The 17,741-nt window shown below is 45.8% G+C and overlaps 1 protein-coding gene across 2 annotated transcripts in view; it reads right to left on the reverse strand.

Moving 5' to 3' along the window:
• Positions 1-1,642: 1,642 nt before the first annotated feature.
• The window catches only part of STAM (signal transducing adaptor molecule), a 31,173-nt gene continuing 15,074 nt past the window's right edge, over positions 1,643-17,741 (reverse strand). Inside the window, exons 5-13 of one of the 2 annotated variants that reach the window (XM_075271639.1) lie at positions 15,847-16,084; positions 14,682-14,868; positions 12,835-12,929; positions 11,658-11,746; positions 11,199-11,286; positions 9,514-9,568; positions 8,837-8,990; positions 8,552-8,724; positions 1,643-5,467 (exon numbers count right to left, since the gene is read on the reverse strand). In XM_075271639.1, coding sequence (XP_075127740.1) covers positions 5,254-5,467; positions 8,552-8,724; positions 8,837-8,990; positions 9,514-9,568; positions 11,199-11,286; positions 11,658-11,746; positions 12,835-12,929; positions 14,682-14,868; positions 15,847-16,084 — 1,293 coding nt within the window. In that variant the 3' untranslated portion in view covers positions 1,643-5,253. Of the gene's footprint in view, positions 5,468-8,546; positions 8,725-8,836; positions 8,991-9,513; positions 9,569-11,198; positions 11,287-11,657; positions 11,747-12,834; positions 12,930-14,681; positions 14,869-15,846; positions 16,085-17,741 lie in introns of both variants that reach the window. The other variant, XM_075271640.1, reaches the window with a different exon arrangement.

Below are 17,741 nucleotides of genomic sequence, written 5' to 3' on the forward strand. Positions count from 1 at the left end.
ATTTATTATCAGTTTTTTCTAATTCCGAACCTCGATTTATAGTCCATGATCGATACACAATTAATAATCCACCGAATTCTATTTCTTCAGTCCTGGTGCTGGAGAGGACATGTTATATAGAAGGTATTCAGTAGTTCTGTTTCCGCATCAGACAGTATCTAACCTATCCAATATTGCTGAGGTGTGATGTGCCTCGTACCTCAGTGAGATGACCAAGAGCCACATGGTTGTAGATATTGTGCTAAAAGCCATTTCTGTTCATTCATGAGAATATACATCGGATATCAATAGCTTAAAAATAAATCAATTATACTTCATACAAAGTCCAAAACCCTTTGATGCAATTTGGTGCATTGTCCTTTCTTGCACCACATCCCTTGTTCTGCGTCTTGCTTGCCAATTTGTGAGAAAGTGGGTGGAAAAGGACGGTCCGGGGACGCCCCAGCCTGACGTATTTCTTATAATGCGCACCAGTCATACAAGAAATCCAAGAAAATTCCAACTGTGTAGATTTCCAGGCTGACATTCGGCAGTGGGTCTTATTTATTAAAGGGCTTGTCCCATCTCAAGGATCCTATCTATACTGGTGGCTTATGTATTGAAGACTTTTCCTAAATATATTGCTATAGAAATTCTGCTTTGTTTGCCTGCAATGTGACCTTGTTTCTTTCATTGTTTACACAACATTACTATAACCACGGACCTGGGAGATAGGACAAGTGACGTCACTTACTCAATGGTTAAGCTAATTATACTTTGCTGATAAAGCAGAGTCTCTTTTCTCTCTATGTAAACACACAGATAACATTGAGTCCATTATGTACAAGCATCTGCATATTATCTCATCTGCAGAAGGATTGTACGTCCATTCAGCAGGCAGAAAAATACAGGAGGTGAGAAGCAGACGCTGCAGGCAGCATGGCTGAAACACTGAGATGGGAAACCCCTTTAAGAAGCCCAAACCTTTAAGTAATTCAGGTCGCCTCGAACCAACTGGGACATTTATTAAGACTGGCATAAGAAACGTCAGTTTTTATGAGAAGGGTCCATGGACGGTGAACTGATCACAGGGTGTCTTGGGGTTGGGAATCCCAACAGTTAGCTGTAAAGAAGGAGCGTTACTTATCACTTGCCCAACCCTCCATTGAGCAGTGACTTTGCTCATCAACCCAGATTCCTTTTCCGGTACCCTAGGGATGAGGTCAATATTTTTTGCCTGGAAAACCCCTTTAAGTATTACGTGGCTGACATAAAAACCAACAAGTTGCACAGATGTCACAGATCCTCCAGTCACTCTAAGCTCTGGTTAGTAGATGGAGACTCTAAATCCTTCTATATTAAAGGGGTTTTCAGGCTAGAAACATCTTAAACATAGATCATCAATACCAGATCAGTGGGGGTCTGACATCTGACACCCCCACCAGTCAGCTCAGCTGTTGATGCACATGGAATGAAGCAGGAAGCAGACAGCTCCGTTCTCAGTGTAGTGGCCCGACCCGGTACTGCAGATCAGCTCGCTTTCATTAGAATGGGAGATAACCTGCAGTGCCTCGGTTCCACCACTACACAGATAACAGCTAATCTAGGGGGGTCCTATGTGTCAGACCCCCCAGATATGACAATAGTGGCCTAGGTTTAGGATAGGTCATCAATATTTTTAACTCAGAAAACCCTTTTGATTAAAATTTTCTAACAGGACATTAGAAATTTGGTCTTCTACACCAGACAATCCCTGTAATGGTGAGATGACTTGGTCCTAGAAAGTCTAAATATGTAACAAGCTATACATCTAGTTGTACAATATCAAAAATTCCATAATTTAATGAAAAACAATTCATTTTATTTTGAAGTCCACAGTTCTGGGGTGGAAATAGTAGAGGACGTAGAAGTTCATCTCAAAGTCCTCTTGCATTTCGGTCATGTGAACATATAAGTTTGCTCATAAGAATAATTTCAAGGTAATTTTCTGTATTTCTAACATTGAAAACACAATTTTTTAAAATTATTTTTGAATATCATGCTAATAGATGTTATTGGGGACGGGATCTAAGCTGAATCAGTCTCCTTCTCCCTCTTGCAAAAGACAACTAAACTGTGGGGAGTGACTGAGCATGTGCGTCCACCAGCACTCAGCTGATCAGGTGGACATGCACATTGCTTTACACTTTAAACACCAGGTGGCGCCATTCTATGTAAGTAAATGTCATAAATCACTGGATCAGTTCTTTTTAATAGCATATAAAGGTCAAATGTCGTTCATTGTATAAATCATAAAAAATTAACATGATATTTAACGGCGGGACAACCCCTTTAAATAAGAAAAAAAAACAAATACAAAGTAGATCAAACTATTCAGGAAACGGATGTAATACTTTTATAATGCACAGACATTTTTTAATGAATCGAGACGATCAAAACGGAACAAAAACATGAAACAAAACGGATGTTGGCAAAAGACGGAAAATCAGCAAAATTTACCCAAGTAAAGAAATAACTTATTTACTAAATTAAACAATTCTATACAAGTGTATTATATTTATGTACAAGTAGCCATAAAAAAAACAATTCACTGAGAAAATTAAACTAATTAGAGTTATTGTTCTTTGAGATTTTTTTAATTTTTTTTTACATTTAAAAGAGTTAAAAACATCCACATCATCGCCGACTGTACTGACCCCAAAGGATTTCCGTTACCTTAAAGGGGTTGTCCAAGGAGTCTTATTCTACTGACTTCCTCTGGGGTTTTTTTGATACGGGACCTGACGGTTTCCCGGGTTGGTTCTGACCCCAGGTCACATGATCGAAGACCACACCCGATCCCAGATGGCTCCGCCTACTCCTTTATTTTACAGGTTACTTGTGTTATGGGGGCTGACAGACTATAGGAAAGCCCGCCCCATAGCACAGGTATATAGTGTTGAAAACGGGAGAGAAGGGACAAGGCAGAGCAATATGGAGACCAGATATAGCATATTAAATAAGAACCCCAAGCAAAGTAAGACTTCCCGGACAACCCCTTTAATCCCTCTTTGGTGTAAAACGTATCTAGGTCCCCAGGATCAGTTCTGTTTTATTTGTAAAGTCATATTTTATCTTTTCAAGACATGGTACCCATAGTATTGAGGATATACTTAAAGGGGTTGTCCATGATTAGAATCTTTTTTTTCGTGAAACAGTGCCACTCAAGTCTATAGGCTGTGTCTGGTATTGCAGGTTACCCATGCTCCTCAACATGGCAACTTTGGGCATGACTCTCATTGCCAAACCGTGTCACTCATTGCCATCACCGTGTCGCGCAGCGGCTCCTTCTCTAATATAAGACAATGGAGTCGCCTTGTGACCCTGAGGGTGCTGCGAATAGGACTTTTAGATGCAAAAGTTCGAGCACTGCTGGATTTTTTGGTGACTATAAGTAGCAGCACCCTTGGGATCACAGTGTTCCTTTATTCACTTACATTAGTGAAGACGTGGCAGAACAAGTGAATGGAGTTGCACTTTGATCCTGAGGGTGCTGCGACTACAACTTCTATATGCAAAAGAATTGCTGGATTTTTAGAAGTCAAAGTCACAATAGCCTGGGGATCACAATGTGACAATTTAATATATTAGTAAAGGAATAGCAAGACAACAAGGTGATCTTTGTTTAAACAATGGATGTCATTGTGCAGCTCTAATCTACAAGAGGAAAGGTTGCAGTAGCAAACACAGTCCAATGATTGGGGTGGCGCTGTGTATTTGGGAAAACAGGAGGAGCATCTATGTTTTAACCTCAGACAACGACTTTATAGCGGTTTTTGCATAATCCAAATTAATTGTTTATCCACAAGGTAAGTGTAGGGTCCTCTGCCCCCTTTCTACAGGACAAGTGATCAGTGTAGGGTCCTCTGCCCCCTTTCTACAGGACGAGTGATCAGTGTAGGGTCCTCTGCCCCCTTTCTACAGGACAAGTGATCAGTGTAGGGTCCTCTGCCCCTTCTCTACAGGTCAAGTGATCAGTGTAGGGTCCTCTGCCCCCTTTCTATAGGACGAGAGATCAGTGTAGGGTCCTCTGTCCCCTTTCTACAGGACAAGTGATCAGTGTAGGGTCCTCTGCCCCTTCTCTACAGGACAAGTGATCAGTGTAGGGTCCTCTGCCCCCTTTCTACAGGACGAGTGATCAGTGTAGGGTCCTCTGTCCCCTTTCTACAAGATGAGTGATCAGTGCAGGGTCCTTTGTCCCCCCATTTGAATGGAGCAGTGGTCAAACATACTAATGCTCCATCAAGACTGTTGGCAATAGAGAGCTGTACCCAACTCTATGTCCTACATACTTTGGCAGAGAGCAATGAATGCTCAAGGTAAATGCCCTTTAAGGTGCTTGTGCCAGATTTCCAACTTATCACATATCCACAGGAAGGATGAGCATCTGTGTGGTGGGTTTCCATTGGCTGGGATCTTCACTGATCAAGAGAACAGGGGCCTCTTCTACCTCTGGAAGCAACCTGCTGCTTCATGTATCTTTATGGGATCACCGAGTACAGCATTATGGCATTTCCAGCATGCCCAAAAAATTGAACAAAGTGGACCAAGCTTGCATGACCGCTGCTTCATTCACATGGGGTACAAGGAACCGGTTCTTGTGATGGGTGGAGATCCTAACCATTGAAAGTATGGATAAGTGATAAGTGGTAAACTTGACAAAATCCCTTTAAAAACAACCAACAGCACCAAACGGTTCAGACATATCACCGCCCCCTAGTGGACATAAGGCCTCGATCTTCACCGCCATACTGTATCCACTAACTATTACATGTTCCAAGATGTAGAACTTAGAACAAAGGCAAAAGTAATTCATCATCCGATGGGTCGATCGGATGTCAAATTCTCACACAGAAGACAGAAAGGTAAGAAGAGCGGGACGTCGGCTGCTACACATGGTCCTATAGGTTATCATGTACAAGACAAAGTCGTTCTCTTGGAAGGACCATACCATTATGTGCACTATATGGTCACCATGAATAAAACACCATGACGTCACTATTTACCCACCACGTATATGCAACGAGAACCGAGCCGCGGCGTCTACTAGATTCTCTCTGTATAGTGTATTATACAAGGGTTAAACGGGATGGCGATCGGTGGAACCTAAACCTCGGCTTAAGAAACGGTTGGCTAATCGTGAAATTAAAAGGCAAGGTTTAATGATGGGAGTGGTCACATTACAGGTATTATATAGGTGCTACAGCTAAGATATAGAGTCCAGGTTTCGGGGACTTATAGAAGAGCCTTCTGGGAGTAGCTCTGTGGTTGTTCTTGGCTGGCGGAGGACGGAGAGAGGGTTGTAGAGGGTAGTGTATAGTTCGGGACTTGGGACATGTTCGTACCAGTCTGATAAATAGAGAGGTCTATGGCAGCGGGAGGATTTGGCGTGTATCCTGGAGCTGGGCCGACGTAGGCGCTTCCTGCTGCGGGTCCAACGGCTGCGGGCCTGAAAGGGAAAAGCGAGGGCCGTCAATGTATTATGTCAGATCCGCTCCCAACATGCAAATAACCGCCCTATAGGTGAACGTTTCACAACTTGTATGGAGGGTGTAGGCGCCATTTCCTGTATATAGCACTAAGGTATTCTGCAGCATTGTACAGTGAGCCACAACTATCCTGTGTGTCCTATACATGTAAACATACAAGTACATGCGCCAGTATCTCTGGTATTGCCATGTCTTGTGTGTGGACTGTGTAAAAAACTTGTGTGTATAGCTGTGCTGCATCGCCTCACCGTACACACACCACTATAGACGGTAGTAAGAGTAACGCCAGTACAATCTGCCTGTCCAAGACACACAGGATAGTTGTAGAGGCATATACATTATACTGTAACTGGCTTTGGAGTTTTATAGACATTTCTATCATTTCTAGAGCATCCAGAATATTTGCTAATCTGCCACCTATCAGGCCTGAATGACACCAGATTATAGTACTATGTAGGGTTTAAATCACACGTGCAGTTTTTTTTCAGTTTACATAATACTGTGTGCAGGGGCCACTATGGGGCATAATACTGTGTACTGGGACCACTATGGGGCATAATACTGTGTGCAGGGGCCACTATGGGGGATAATACTGTGTACTGGGACCACTATGGGGCATAATACTGTGTGTAGGGGCCACTATGGGGCATAATACTGTGTACAGGGGCCACTATGGGGGATAATACTGTGTGCAGGGGCCACTATTGGGGATAATACTGTGTACAGGGGACACTATGGGGGATAATACTGTGTGCAGGGGCCACTATGGGGGATAATACTGTGTGCAGGGGCCACTATGGGGCATAATACTGTGTGCAGGGGCCACTATGGGGGATAATACTGTGTGCAGGGGCCACTATGGGGCATAATACTGTGTGCAGGGGCCACTATGGGGCATAATACTGTGTGCAGGAGCCACTATGGGACATAATACTGTCTGCAGGGGCCACTATGGGACATAATACTGTCTGCAGGGGCCACTATGGGACATAATACTGTGTGCAGGGGCCACTATGGGGGATAATACTGTGTGCAGGGGCCACTATGGGGCATAATACTGTGTGCAGGGGCCACTATGGGGCATAATACTGTGTGCAGGGCTACTATGGGGTATAATACTGTGTGCAGGGGCCACTATGGGGGATAATACTGTGTGCAGGGGCCACTATGGGGGATAATACTGTGTGCAGGGGCCACTATGGGACATAATACTGTCTGCAGGGGCCACTATGGGACATAATACTGTGTGCAGGGGCCACTATGGGGGATAATACTGTGTGCAGGGGCCACTATGGGGGATAATACTGTGTGCAGGGCCACTATGGGCTATAATACTGTGTGCAGGGGCCACTATGGGGCATAATACTGTGTGCAGGGGCCACTATGGGGGATAATACTGTGTGCAGGGGCCACTATGGGGGATAATACTGTGTGCAGGGGCCACTATGGGGCATAATACTGTGTGCAGGGGCTACTATGGGGTATAATACTGTGTGCAGGGGCCACTATGGGGGATAATACTGTGTGCAGGGGCCACTATGGGGTATAATACTGTGTGCAGGGGCCACTATGGGGGATAATACTGTGTGCAGGGGCCACTATGGAGCATAATACTGTGTGCAGGGGCCACTATGGGGGATAATACTGTGTGCAGGGGTCACTATGGGGCATAATACTGTGTACAGGGGCCACTATGGGACATAATACTGTGTGCAGGGGCCACTATGGGGCATAATACTGTGTGCAGGGGCCACTATGGGGCATAATACTGTGTGCAGGGGCCACTATGGGGCATAATACTGTGTGCAGGGCTACTATGGGGTATAATACTGTGTGCAGGGGCCACTATGGGGTATAATACTGTGTGCAGGGGCCACTATGGGGTATAATACTGTGTGCAGGGCCACTATGGGCTATAATACTGTGTGCAGGGGCCACTATGGGGGATAATACTGTGTGCAGGGGCCACTATGGGGTATAATACTGTGTGCAGGGGCCACTATGGAGCATAATACTGTGTGCAGGGCCACTATGGGCTATAATACTGTGTGCAGGGGCCACTATGGGGGATAATACTGTGTGCAGGGGCCACTATGGGGGATAATACTGTGTGCAGGAGCCACTATGGGGCATAATACTGTGTGCAGGGGCCACTATGGGGTATAATACTGTGTGCAGGGTCCAGTATGGGGGATAATACTGTGTGCAGGAGCCACTATGGGGCATAATACTGTGTGCAGGGGCCACTATGGGGCATAATACTGTGTGCAGGGTCCAGTATGGGGGATAATACTGTGTGCAGGAGCCACTATGGGGCATAATACTGTGTGCAGGGGCCACTATGGGGGATAATACTGTGTGCAGGGGCCACTATGGGGTATAATACTGTGTGCAGGGGCCACTATGGAGCATAATACTGTGTGCAGGGCCACTATGGGCTATAATACTGTGTGCAGGGGCCACTATGGGGGATAATACTGTGTGCAGGGGCCACTATGGGGGATAATACTGTGTGCAGGGGACACTATGGGGGATAATACTGTGTGCAGGAGCCACTATGGGACATAATACTGTGTGCAGGGGCCACTATGGGGCATAATACTGTGTGCAGGGGTCACTATGGGGGATAATACTGTGTGCAGGAGCCACTATGGGACATAATACTGTGTGCAGGGGCCACTATGGGGCATAATACTGTGTGCAGGGTCCAGTATGGGGGATAATACTGTGTGCAGGGGCCACTATGGGGCATAATAGTGCTTGCAGGTATACGCGCGGAGGGGGGGGGTATTATGGCTCTCACGGAATTACATTTTAAAACATGTGGCGTTCATGGCTCTCTCGACCCTGCATTAGACTTTTCTTTCCTTTTTCCCTCTCTTCACTGTCTTATACGTATGTATTGCTCATCTTGAGGAGGTAAGATTGTTTACACGACCAGATCCTCTATGCTACAGGGGATAAGGACAACGCTCTGCGACTACAGGATCTGTATCTACAATCACTCGCTTGCCCTTCATAGTACATAAATATATTCACATTACTTATAGGAAGCTTGAGGTGACTGGCTGTGAAGGTCGGAGGCTGGAGGAAGGGCTGCAGCGGTCTGACTTAGAGATGGAAGCTGTTCTGGAGGAACTGGGTATGTCTGTATGGGCCCCATCTGCGTATTCCCGCTGACAACATACGTGGCGTTTGGATGTGGTCCTTGATATGTCTAAAACGGAGACAGGGAAAGAAAATCCATGAAAAGCAAAGCATTACAAGAAGTCTACAAGTTCCTTCGTACAGGATAACACAAGATATTGCCTGTCCATATGATACACTACCTGCTGTGGAGGGCCCCCTGCTGGGGGCATGTAGTACTGCTGGTTTTGCATCTTTGCATACATGGAATACATGGGGTCCTCGTTCATTAGCTTGGTGTATAATGACAGCGCCTCCATGACTTTGACGTTTAGTTCTGACAGTTCAGAGTGTTTCCTGCAAGACAGAGAAGGTCGGTCACGATATTGTATTGATTTGTGTAGGAATATGGCGGCATTTCTATAGTTCAATGAGAGCTAGTAAAACAGTAAGGCAGGAGGGGAGCACTGCCAACTATTCTGCTATAGGACGGGGTGGTCTCATATACTACCGCCATACCCAACTAGGCTAAGCAAGCACATGGATGAAACCAGGGCGAGTATGGGGGCAGGTACACGGACATGACACAATCCCCAGAGAACTCCTGTAGGCACAAAGGAATACTATAGGGTTTACTATGACGCCTGGTTTTAGCGCGGCACAGCTACATGTTAAGCCATAAGGGCGGGAGGGGCGGGGGGGGGACCCCCTCCAATGAGGAATTTATCTTCTATCCCATCAGGTTTAATAATGGTTGTTAAAAGCACAAGGACCCCTTTATGGTCCTTATATCAACCATTATTATACCTAAGGGGCTTCATTTATATAGGACTCCGTTATCGCTCTCCTTGCCATAGATCCTTGTGGAGGCAACACCAACCTGTCGATATCTTCCAGCTTTTCATCAATCATCGGCCCCATCTGGTGACAGGCCGCTGCCAAATACACAGAGAGAGGAAAAACATTAGTATAGAGATCAGGTGTCAGCCAGTAGGGGGGCAGTACTGCAGTGGTTAGAGAAGACTCCTACATCAATGGCTGACATGGACGGATGGAAGATGTAAAGATCCTCTGATTCACCTAAAAAGACTTTTTCTGCGGCTTTAAGGTAGCTCTGTATATAAGAAAATCAGCGAACACTGTTGTATAGAGAGTTCCTGTTCCTTGCAATGTATTATTACTAGAGATGAGCGAGTAGTATTCGATCAATTAGGTATTCAATCAAATGCTACGGTATTCGAATTATTCGTGCTCGATCGAATACTACTAGCTATTCGCAGTAAAGATTTGATTCAGAACCAGCGTTGATTGGCCAAATGCTATACAGTGTACAGCATTCGGCCAATCAACGCCGTTTCTGCCGGAGGCTCATCTGAGGAGGCGGAGTCAAAGATCAGACTACAGCAGTCTCCATTGTGGTCCGATCTTAGACTCCGCCTCCTCACAGACGAGCCTCCGGCAGAACCAGCGTTGATTGGCTGAATGCTGTACACTGACCAATCAACGCTGGTAAATGCATTCCTATAACAAAAAAGTAAGCTCCCTCGTAACAGCAAGCTGCCAGCTCTCCCGACTAGCAAGGACGAACCTGCTGCAGAACCAGTGTTGATTGGCCGCAGGCTCGTCTTTGCTAGTCGGGAGAGCTGGCAGCTTGCGGTTACAAGGGAGCTTACTTTTTATCAGCGCAACTGCAAACACTGTGCAGTTAAAGCGCACGGACCCCATAGACTATAACAGGGTCCGTGTGCTTTAACTGCACTGCGCTCCTCCTAAACACTCTCCTCCTGCTACTCGTGGACTTGGTGACTCTCCTTTAGTCGAATAGTGGTTTCCCTTGAAACGAGCATTTTTTCCATAGACTATAATGGGATTCGATATTCAATCGAGTAGTTGAATATTGAGGCTCTACTCGAAATGAATATCGAATCTCAAATATTTCACTGTTCGCTCATCTCTAATTATTACTGTATATAGACACCTCTTCATATAGAGATCTCCTTCCTTACCATTGCATTATTGTGTCTGTATGGGGCCACCTGGTGGTTAAGTGGTGCAGTGCAGCCTGTTATATTGGGATATTGTAGGATATTTTGATTCACCTTCTTATTTCTGTATTAAGGTGCAAATTTCCCATTAATATGTTTGTGTCATGCACATAACAGACATGACAAATGAGCGCCGCGCGCTTTAACCAAAGTGTGAATGTGCCGGAGCTTTGACAAATGGCCGTAGTTCTGTCCTGTCCAGGTAGCGGAGCAGCCAGTAAGTCACTTCTCACCTGACGGCACATCAATGATGGAGGTTACATCGTATGACGCCAGACTGTGCACCATGTATAGCTGGGGTCACACTAGACGTTCCTGCACATCGGCTTACTTTTCAGGAGGGTTGCGTTCTCAAGTGTTTTAGGGAAAATGAGTGGCCAGAAGAATCCCCCCCCCCCCGCCACACAATAATAATGGCTGATCTCTATACTGTGTTATGGCGAGACAATCCCCTATAACATTCCCACCACGCCACATTACCAGTAGTGACCATTAGAAGACGAGTCTCGCTCCCTCTCACCTTCCAGATGAATGAGATCTGCAGGATCTGGTAAACCATCAGTGGGATCTGCGCTCTGTAGCATCTGCAGTAACTGATCCATTTTATCCTGTGACATGAAAATATAGGAATCAGCAAATGGGGACCATATACGTATGCCGAGAGCATGGGGTTGTATATATTGAGAGTCCCCCTAACACCTCCTTGTGAATGGAGCATCAATGTACTTGTGCAACTGATGCTCCATTTACTTCTATAGAAGATTACAGTCCTGACAGCCCCGTAGAAGTGAAGGGGGCGCTGTCACATAAGTGCATTCACAAGGAGGCCTTAGGGGGCTTTGGATCACTGATCATGGCATCCCCCAGACTATTATCCCTCGTTCTGTGGATATATCGGGACAACCCCTTTAAGTGTCTCTTTTTGTAACCCCATGTTCAGAATATCCCACTGCGCCCCGTATAGTACAGCCGGCTTTACCTCATCGATATACACCGGTTCTGGCTCCGGCTCTATGGTTTCCACCTGGACTTCATCACTAAACTGCACCGTTTTCTTCTCCGTTTTCACTGCAGAAAAAAAATATATATATATTATCAAGACAATGCTCTACAAAAAAGTGGCACGCTCACATGTGTATGTAGGAAATCTTTCCTGGGCGCTGTACCCAATAATACCTAAAGTATATCACAGATTTTTTTAAGAATTTGTCCACGCCACTGCCTCGATAAAAAAATACTAAATCTGCAAGGTGACTAATAGACTGACGCTTAACAATTCTGTAGGAGTTTCTTTGTAGCAGCCATCTCATTTACAACACACACATGACTGCAATAAAGATAACACCTCTATAGATAACACCACTGAGCCATCATTACAACACTACTGGCAATAGATGAGGTCACAGTTTATCTCCTCGCCCTCCCTGCACAGAGCATGTATAGAAAACTCTACCATAGACAGCAATGAGTCAGCTCTTCTGCTTTTCATCGGTATGCAAATGGATTATCTTGCAGCACTGGGGGCGGGCCCCAGCGTCCAAACAGCACTGGGGGCGTCCCGAATGCTGTGAGAGAACTCTCCAGCGCCGCCTCCATCTTCTTCAGGAATGGCCTCTTCACGCATCTTCTTCTGGCGCTGGCTGTCAAACTTCTAGGCCGATTGCGCATGCCCATGGCCACAAGAAAAATGGCTGCATACACAGTCAGGGCTCGTTCACATCTGCGCCCGGTCTCCGTTTATACAGGTTTTCGTTTCCTGCCTGAAACTGAGCGTTTTATGCTCTCCGTGGCGAAACCGTTTTTTTTAAACTGGACACAGAGTCCTGCATGTCCGACTTTGTGTCCGGTTCCCTCAGCTGATTCAGCCGTGGAATCCATGGCAAGATAGGGCATGTCCATTGAAATCAATGAGAGCCGTTTTTGGCAACGGATTTTGAGTAGAATTCCACACTGCCAAAAAACTCTGTGTGAACTAGCCCTAAGAGTTTATACATGGCAGCCTTGTTACACATTTCAGTGACGGTCCTGTCTGAATGGTCACCTACTACAGAAACAATCTCATCCAGATAGAACCAGTTCTCAGTTGCCAAAACTTCCATAACAAATCTGCTGCGTCTACACCCATCGGATGCGGAATAAACGTAAAAACGACTTACTCATCTCCGGCTCCGCCGTCAGGTCTGCGGTAACGAAATTTGATGGAAACAATCCAACGCCTTCGCTCGTCTCTCCTTTCCACCAGTTTGGATCACTGTAAGAAACGTGCATAGGTTATTCGCCATCTGGCTGGGGCTTGTAGTTCTGTCACATGGCTGAGCACAGGGGATGTATCTATGGATGGAATAACTTGTACGCTGTGACGCCGCACCAGCAGCCCCTTCCACCCCTGTACCCTCGATGATTTATGGCCCCCTTTATAAAGGGATAGTATGTGGCATGACTTTACGATTGGTAGTGATCTAACCTTCGGGACCCCAACTGATACTAAGAAGTTTAGAACTGTGTTTGTTCATTATATTAAAGGGGTTGTCCAGGACATACAGAACTGGGGCAGGAGACCAGGAAAGGTGCAAAATTAGAAAAAGAAACAAACCCATATTGGGCAGTCTTGGGCACTCCGGTGTCCCCCAATGTTGTCCGCTCCAGCAGCGACCAGAAGTTCTTGCTGCATGTGATCAATGAGTCAAATCAGTGGCCTCAGTGGTCACAGCACAGGATCCGGGACGTCACCGGTGACACGTGAGCGATGCCAGGGTCCTTTCCACTGAGGCCACTGAACCACCGGCGGGAATCATCAAAGCGCCAGGTACAAGTGAGTATGTTTTTTTTGTTTTTTGTTATGTTTCACTGCATGCCAACCTCCTGCCCCAGTTCTATATTACTTGGACAACCCCTTTCGCTGGAGAGAAATACGCCTGTTTTGATAGATTCCCCCCCCCATTGACTACTTTCATTTAAGAAGGAAATGCACACCTTAAGGAATGTCTGTATACTACTGAGTTCCTGAATAGCAAACCCCCGTCTGCCTGACTAGTAAGACAATAGGAAACAATAGGAAATAGCACGCTCCTCTACAATGGCTGCCGCAATGTCAAAAGTTCACTGTCGCTGAATTTGTTTATGTCCAGATACAGTATGGATGTCAGAAAATAAAACTAACAGCAGATGACAAAGAAAAAAAAAAAATACCGCACCCAGATAGAAATGTCAGACTGCTGCAAAACTGGGCGCGAAGTTGTATGTCGTGTGGAAATGTAAGTGATTGCACGTGTGGTCTGACCAGACAATGGGTCTTGCCACAAGAGGGCGTAAAAGTGGTCCTACAAAAATGTATTCAGAGGCTACTTTTGGGTAGTGTACTTTTTTCCTGAGACACCGTTGACTGTTAAACAGGCCTCAATGACGCACTTGAAAACATTCTGTCCAGTCGAAAGGAAGCGCATTGTTGTACAGAGAAAATCAGGATGGTCTTGAAAAATTGCCTGTCATCTAAGCCATTGTGACCTAGCTGTTAGGAGGTATTGGGGGCAGTAGTTACATGAGGGCACCACCATGTGGCGAACAGGCTCAGGACAGCCCAGACCGACCACCAGTAGAGAATATTGACTGATACACCAACAAGCAGGAGCAGCTACCCCGTTTTCCTTGTCCGCCACAAGTGGCGCCTTCACTACACAACCAATATCTCTGCCCAGACCATTTGCAGGCACTTAGAAGGACGAAATTTGAAGTCATGGGGGTCATTACGTGTCCTGCCACTGACAGCCAGCCGCCATTGCCTGAGTATGTCTCCACCAGATTACAACACTTCCTTGGCATGCCCGGTCACCAGATTTATCACCAAGTGAACATATATGGGACTAGTTAGGATGCAGGCTTGGTCAACTAACGTGTTCAGGATCTATAGGACCAGGTATAACATAGGATAGGATACCTTACACAACCTGTATACCTCCATACCCAACTGTATCTCATCTTGTATCCATATAACACACAGCCCCACCTGTCATCCAGAACTGTGACTATTTCTCCGGCTTTGAACGTCAGTTCATTATCCTCAGCGGCTTCAAAGTCGTAGATAGCCTGCACCTTCCGGCCCTCGGGCTTGTGATTGGACAGGAAGCTGGTGCTCGGGTACAAACCGGACACTGCGCCGGGCTGTTTCTGCTCCTTTAGTGATAATTCAATGGCTATAATATAATAGAAGAGATATAATAAGAAACCTGAGCCCGCTTGTGCAATAAACAATCCCTCCCAACTACCCCATAGAGACTTATCCTCATCTCCAGGCTTATTAAGTGATGGCCTATCCTTGAACTGAAGGTCAGTGGGGGTGACCCGCATCCCCCTCTTGAAGAAGTGTTTGAAGAGACTAGATCGTCCAGATGAGTGTTGCGGCCTCTTCATTTGAATGGGACCGAACTTCTAACCATTGAACGTGACGTCACATGGCCTATAAAGTGCTGATCTGCAGGGGTCCCAGGTTCTGGACCCCCACTCATGTTTCTTCAATTGATGGCCTACCCTAGGAATAAGTCATCAATTGCTAAAGCCACAAAAATACCTTTAACCCCCTACAGTTTTGAACGAGCGGGACTCGGGGCTTGAGCAAAGTGCGTTACTGTTCACCCCAAGTACAGCACGTTCATTGACACTAACTTTAAACGGCCGTAACTCTGGAGGCGTGGGGGATGGAGTCGCAATCTTGGCTTTCAAATAAGACAAGATCATGTCTGTAGCCCCCATAGATTTCGAGGTATCACTGGTTAAAAAGTTATAAGTTTGGGAATGCAGAGAGGGATAAAATGTTAGATCGCTAAAGGGTTAAAATGAACATAAGGCAGCGAAGATTCGAGGGGGTAGGATGGCTATTAGGGGGTTAAAGCTACCACCAAGTCATCAAATGGCCAAGCTAAGTAGATTACAGGGCTATGAACATAGAAGACCCCCCCTCCCCTGAGCCATGATGACATGTAGGAATACACGGCGGCCATCCTAAAACAACAAGGGTTTACTGCAAAATGTGGTCACTTTGTGGTTAAAAATAAAGCATAGGAAAAACCGTATGTTTTGCAATGTGGTAACTGGCCGTGTGGTTTGTATAAACAGTTACCACATACCACTACCACATATGCCAAGGATGGGCCGCAATCCCAGATTTCACTTGCCTTTAGCAAGATCTTCCTCCTCCTTCTTGGTGGCCACGGTCCCAGGGTCTTTAGTGACTAATGCCGGGCTGGCTTTAGCTTGTTCAGCCGCCTGCGACCCGACGGCAGGGAAGGTCACTCCTTGTTCCTTCAGGTTCTTTATCATGGCTGAAATGAGGCTAAGCTGTGGGTCGTTCTTGAATTCGTCAGCCCATTCTACCATCAGCGCTTTTAACTTCTCGCAGACTTTGGGGTGTCCCTGTAAAAAGAGCCACATTCGTCTTTATTATCAAAAAACAAGGCCTCACATTTGCGTCCACTCAGGGGTTATCCAGGTTCTAAGATGGATGGTCTCTCTTTAGGATTAGCCCATCCATATTAGATCTGCGGGGGCCAAGAGCCAGGGTAAGCTGGCAGTCTAACGTGGATGGCGGTGTCCGGAGACTTCGCTGTCAGGCCCATGATAATAACTCATTAGAGATGAGTGAATACTATTCGAAACGGCCATTTTGAATAGCATGCTCCCATAGGAATGAATGGACGCAGCCGGCGCGCAGGTGGTTAGGCGGCTGGATGCCGGCTGCATCCATTCATTCCTATGGGAGTGTGCTCTTCAAAACGGCTGTTTCGAATAGCACGCTCCCATAGGAATGAATGGATGCAGCCGGCGCGCAGGTGGTTAGGCGTCTGAACGCCGGCTGCATCCATTCATTCCTATGGGAGCGTGCCGTTTCGAATAGTATTCCCTCATCTGTAATGCCTACCTGTCAGAAATAACAGCCTTCTGACTGACCGATTCCTCCAGGGTGGGGTCAACTCTACTTGTCATGTGCAGCACTTCAACCAATCAGTAACAGGATTACAAATCTTTCATGTAATTGGCTAGAAAGCTGCACATGCCCAGTACGGAGGACTCCTGTATGTATATTCTGAGTAGGCAGGAAGGAAATAAAGGGGCTGCCATTACACCCCATACCAAACTGTCTACACTTAAATGGGTTTTCCAAGACATATCTATTGATGACCTATCTTTAGGATGGGGGTGTGATCAATGGGGGTCAATCGGTTGATTGAAGAGGCTGGAGAGCTCACCTGAGACCCCCACGGATCAGCCCCCTTAAATTGTAGGTAAAATCAAGTTTATCCTACTAATATTATAAGTGTGAAAGTTTGTGTGTTTGGATGTTTGTGAGTTTGGATGTTTGTTCCTCAATCACGCTAAAACGCCTGGACGGATTTGCGTGCAATTTTCCACAAACATAGTTTTCCCTTAGGATTGAGTCACAGGCTACTTTTGGTGCCACTAAACAACATGGCTTCCTAGCAGGAGACTCACAAAAGCAGGACTCCTAGCCCCAGCTATAGACTCACACACACTGCCTGGCATTTCCTGCCTCAACCTGCCTGCACACTCCTTACTGTCACCTCAGGAGTCGCCCTCACTCTACTCACTCACATTTACATATAGCTTTCCACTATATAACACATCACAGTGTCTGACACAATACAACACATCACATTGTCTGACGCAATACAACACATCACATTGTCTGTATCACGACATACACAATACAACACATCACATTGTCTGTATCACGACATACACAATACAACACATCACATTGTGTGTATCACGACATACACAATACATCACATCACATTGTCTGTATCACGACATACACAATACAACACATCACATTGTCTGTATCACAACATACACAATACAACACATCACATTGTCTGTATCATGACAATACAACACATCACATTGTCTGTATCACGACATACACAATACAACACATCGCATTGTCTGTATCACGACATACACAATACAACACATCACATTGTCTGTATCACAACATACACAATACAACACATCACATTGTCTGTATCATGACAATACAACACATCACATT

Source organism: Leptodactylus fuscus, chromosome 4 (assembly GCF_031893055.1).
Source record: "Leptodactylus fuscus isolate aLepFus1 chromosome 4, aLepFus1.hap2, whole genome shotgun sequence".
Lineage (NCBI taxonomy): Eukaryota > Metazoa > Chordata > Amphibia > Anura > Leptodactylidae > Leptodactylus > Leptodactylus fuscus.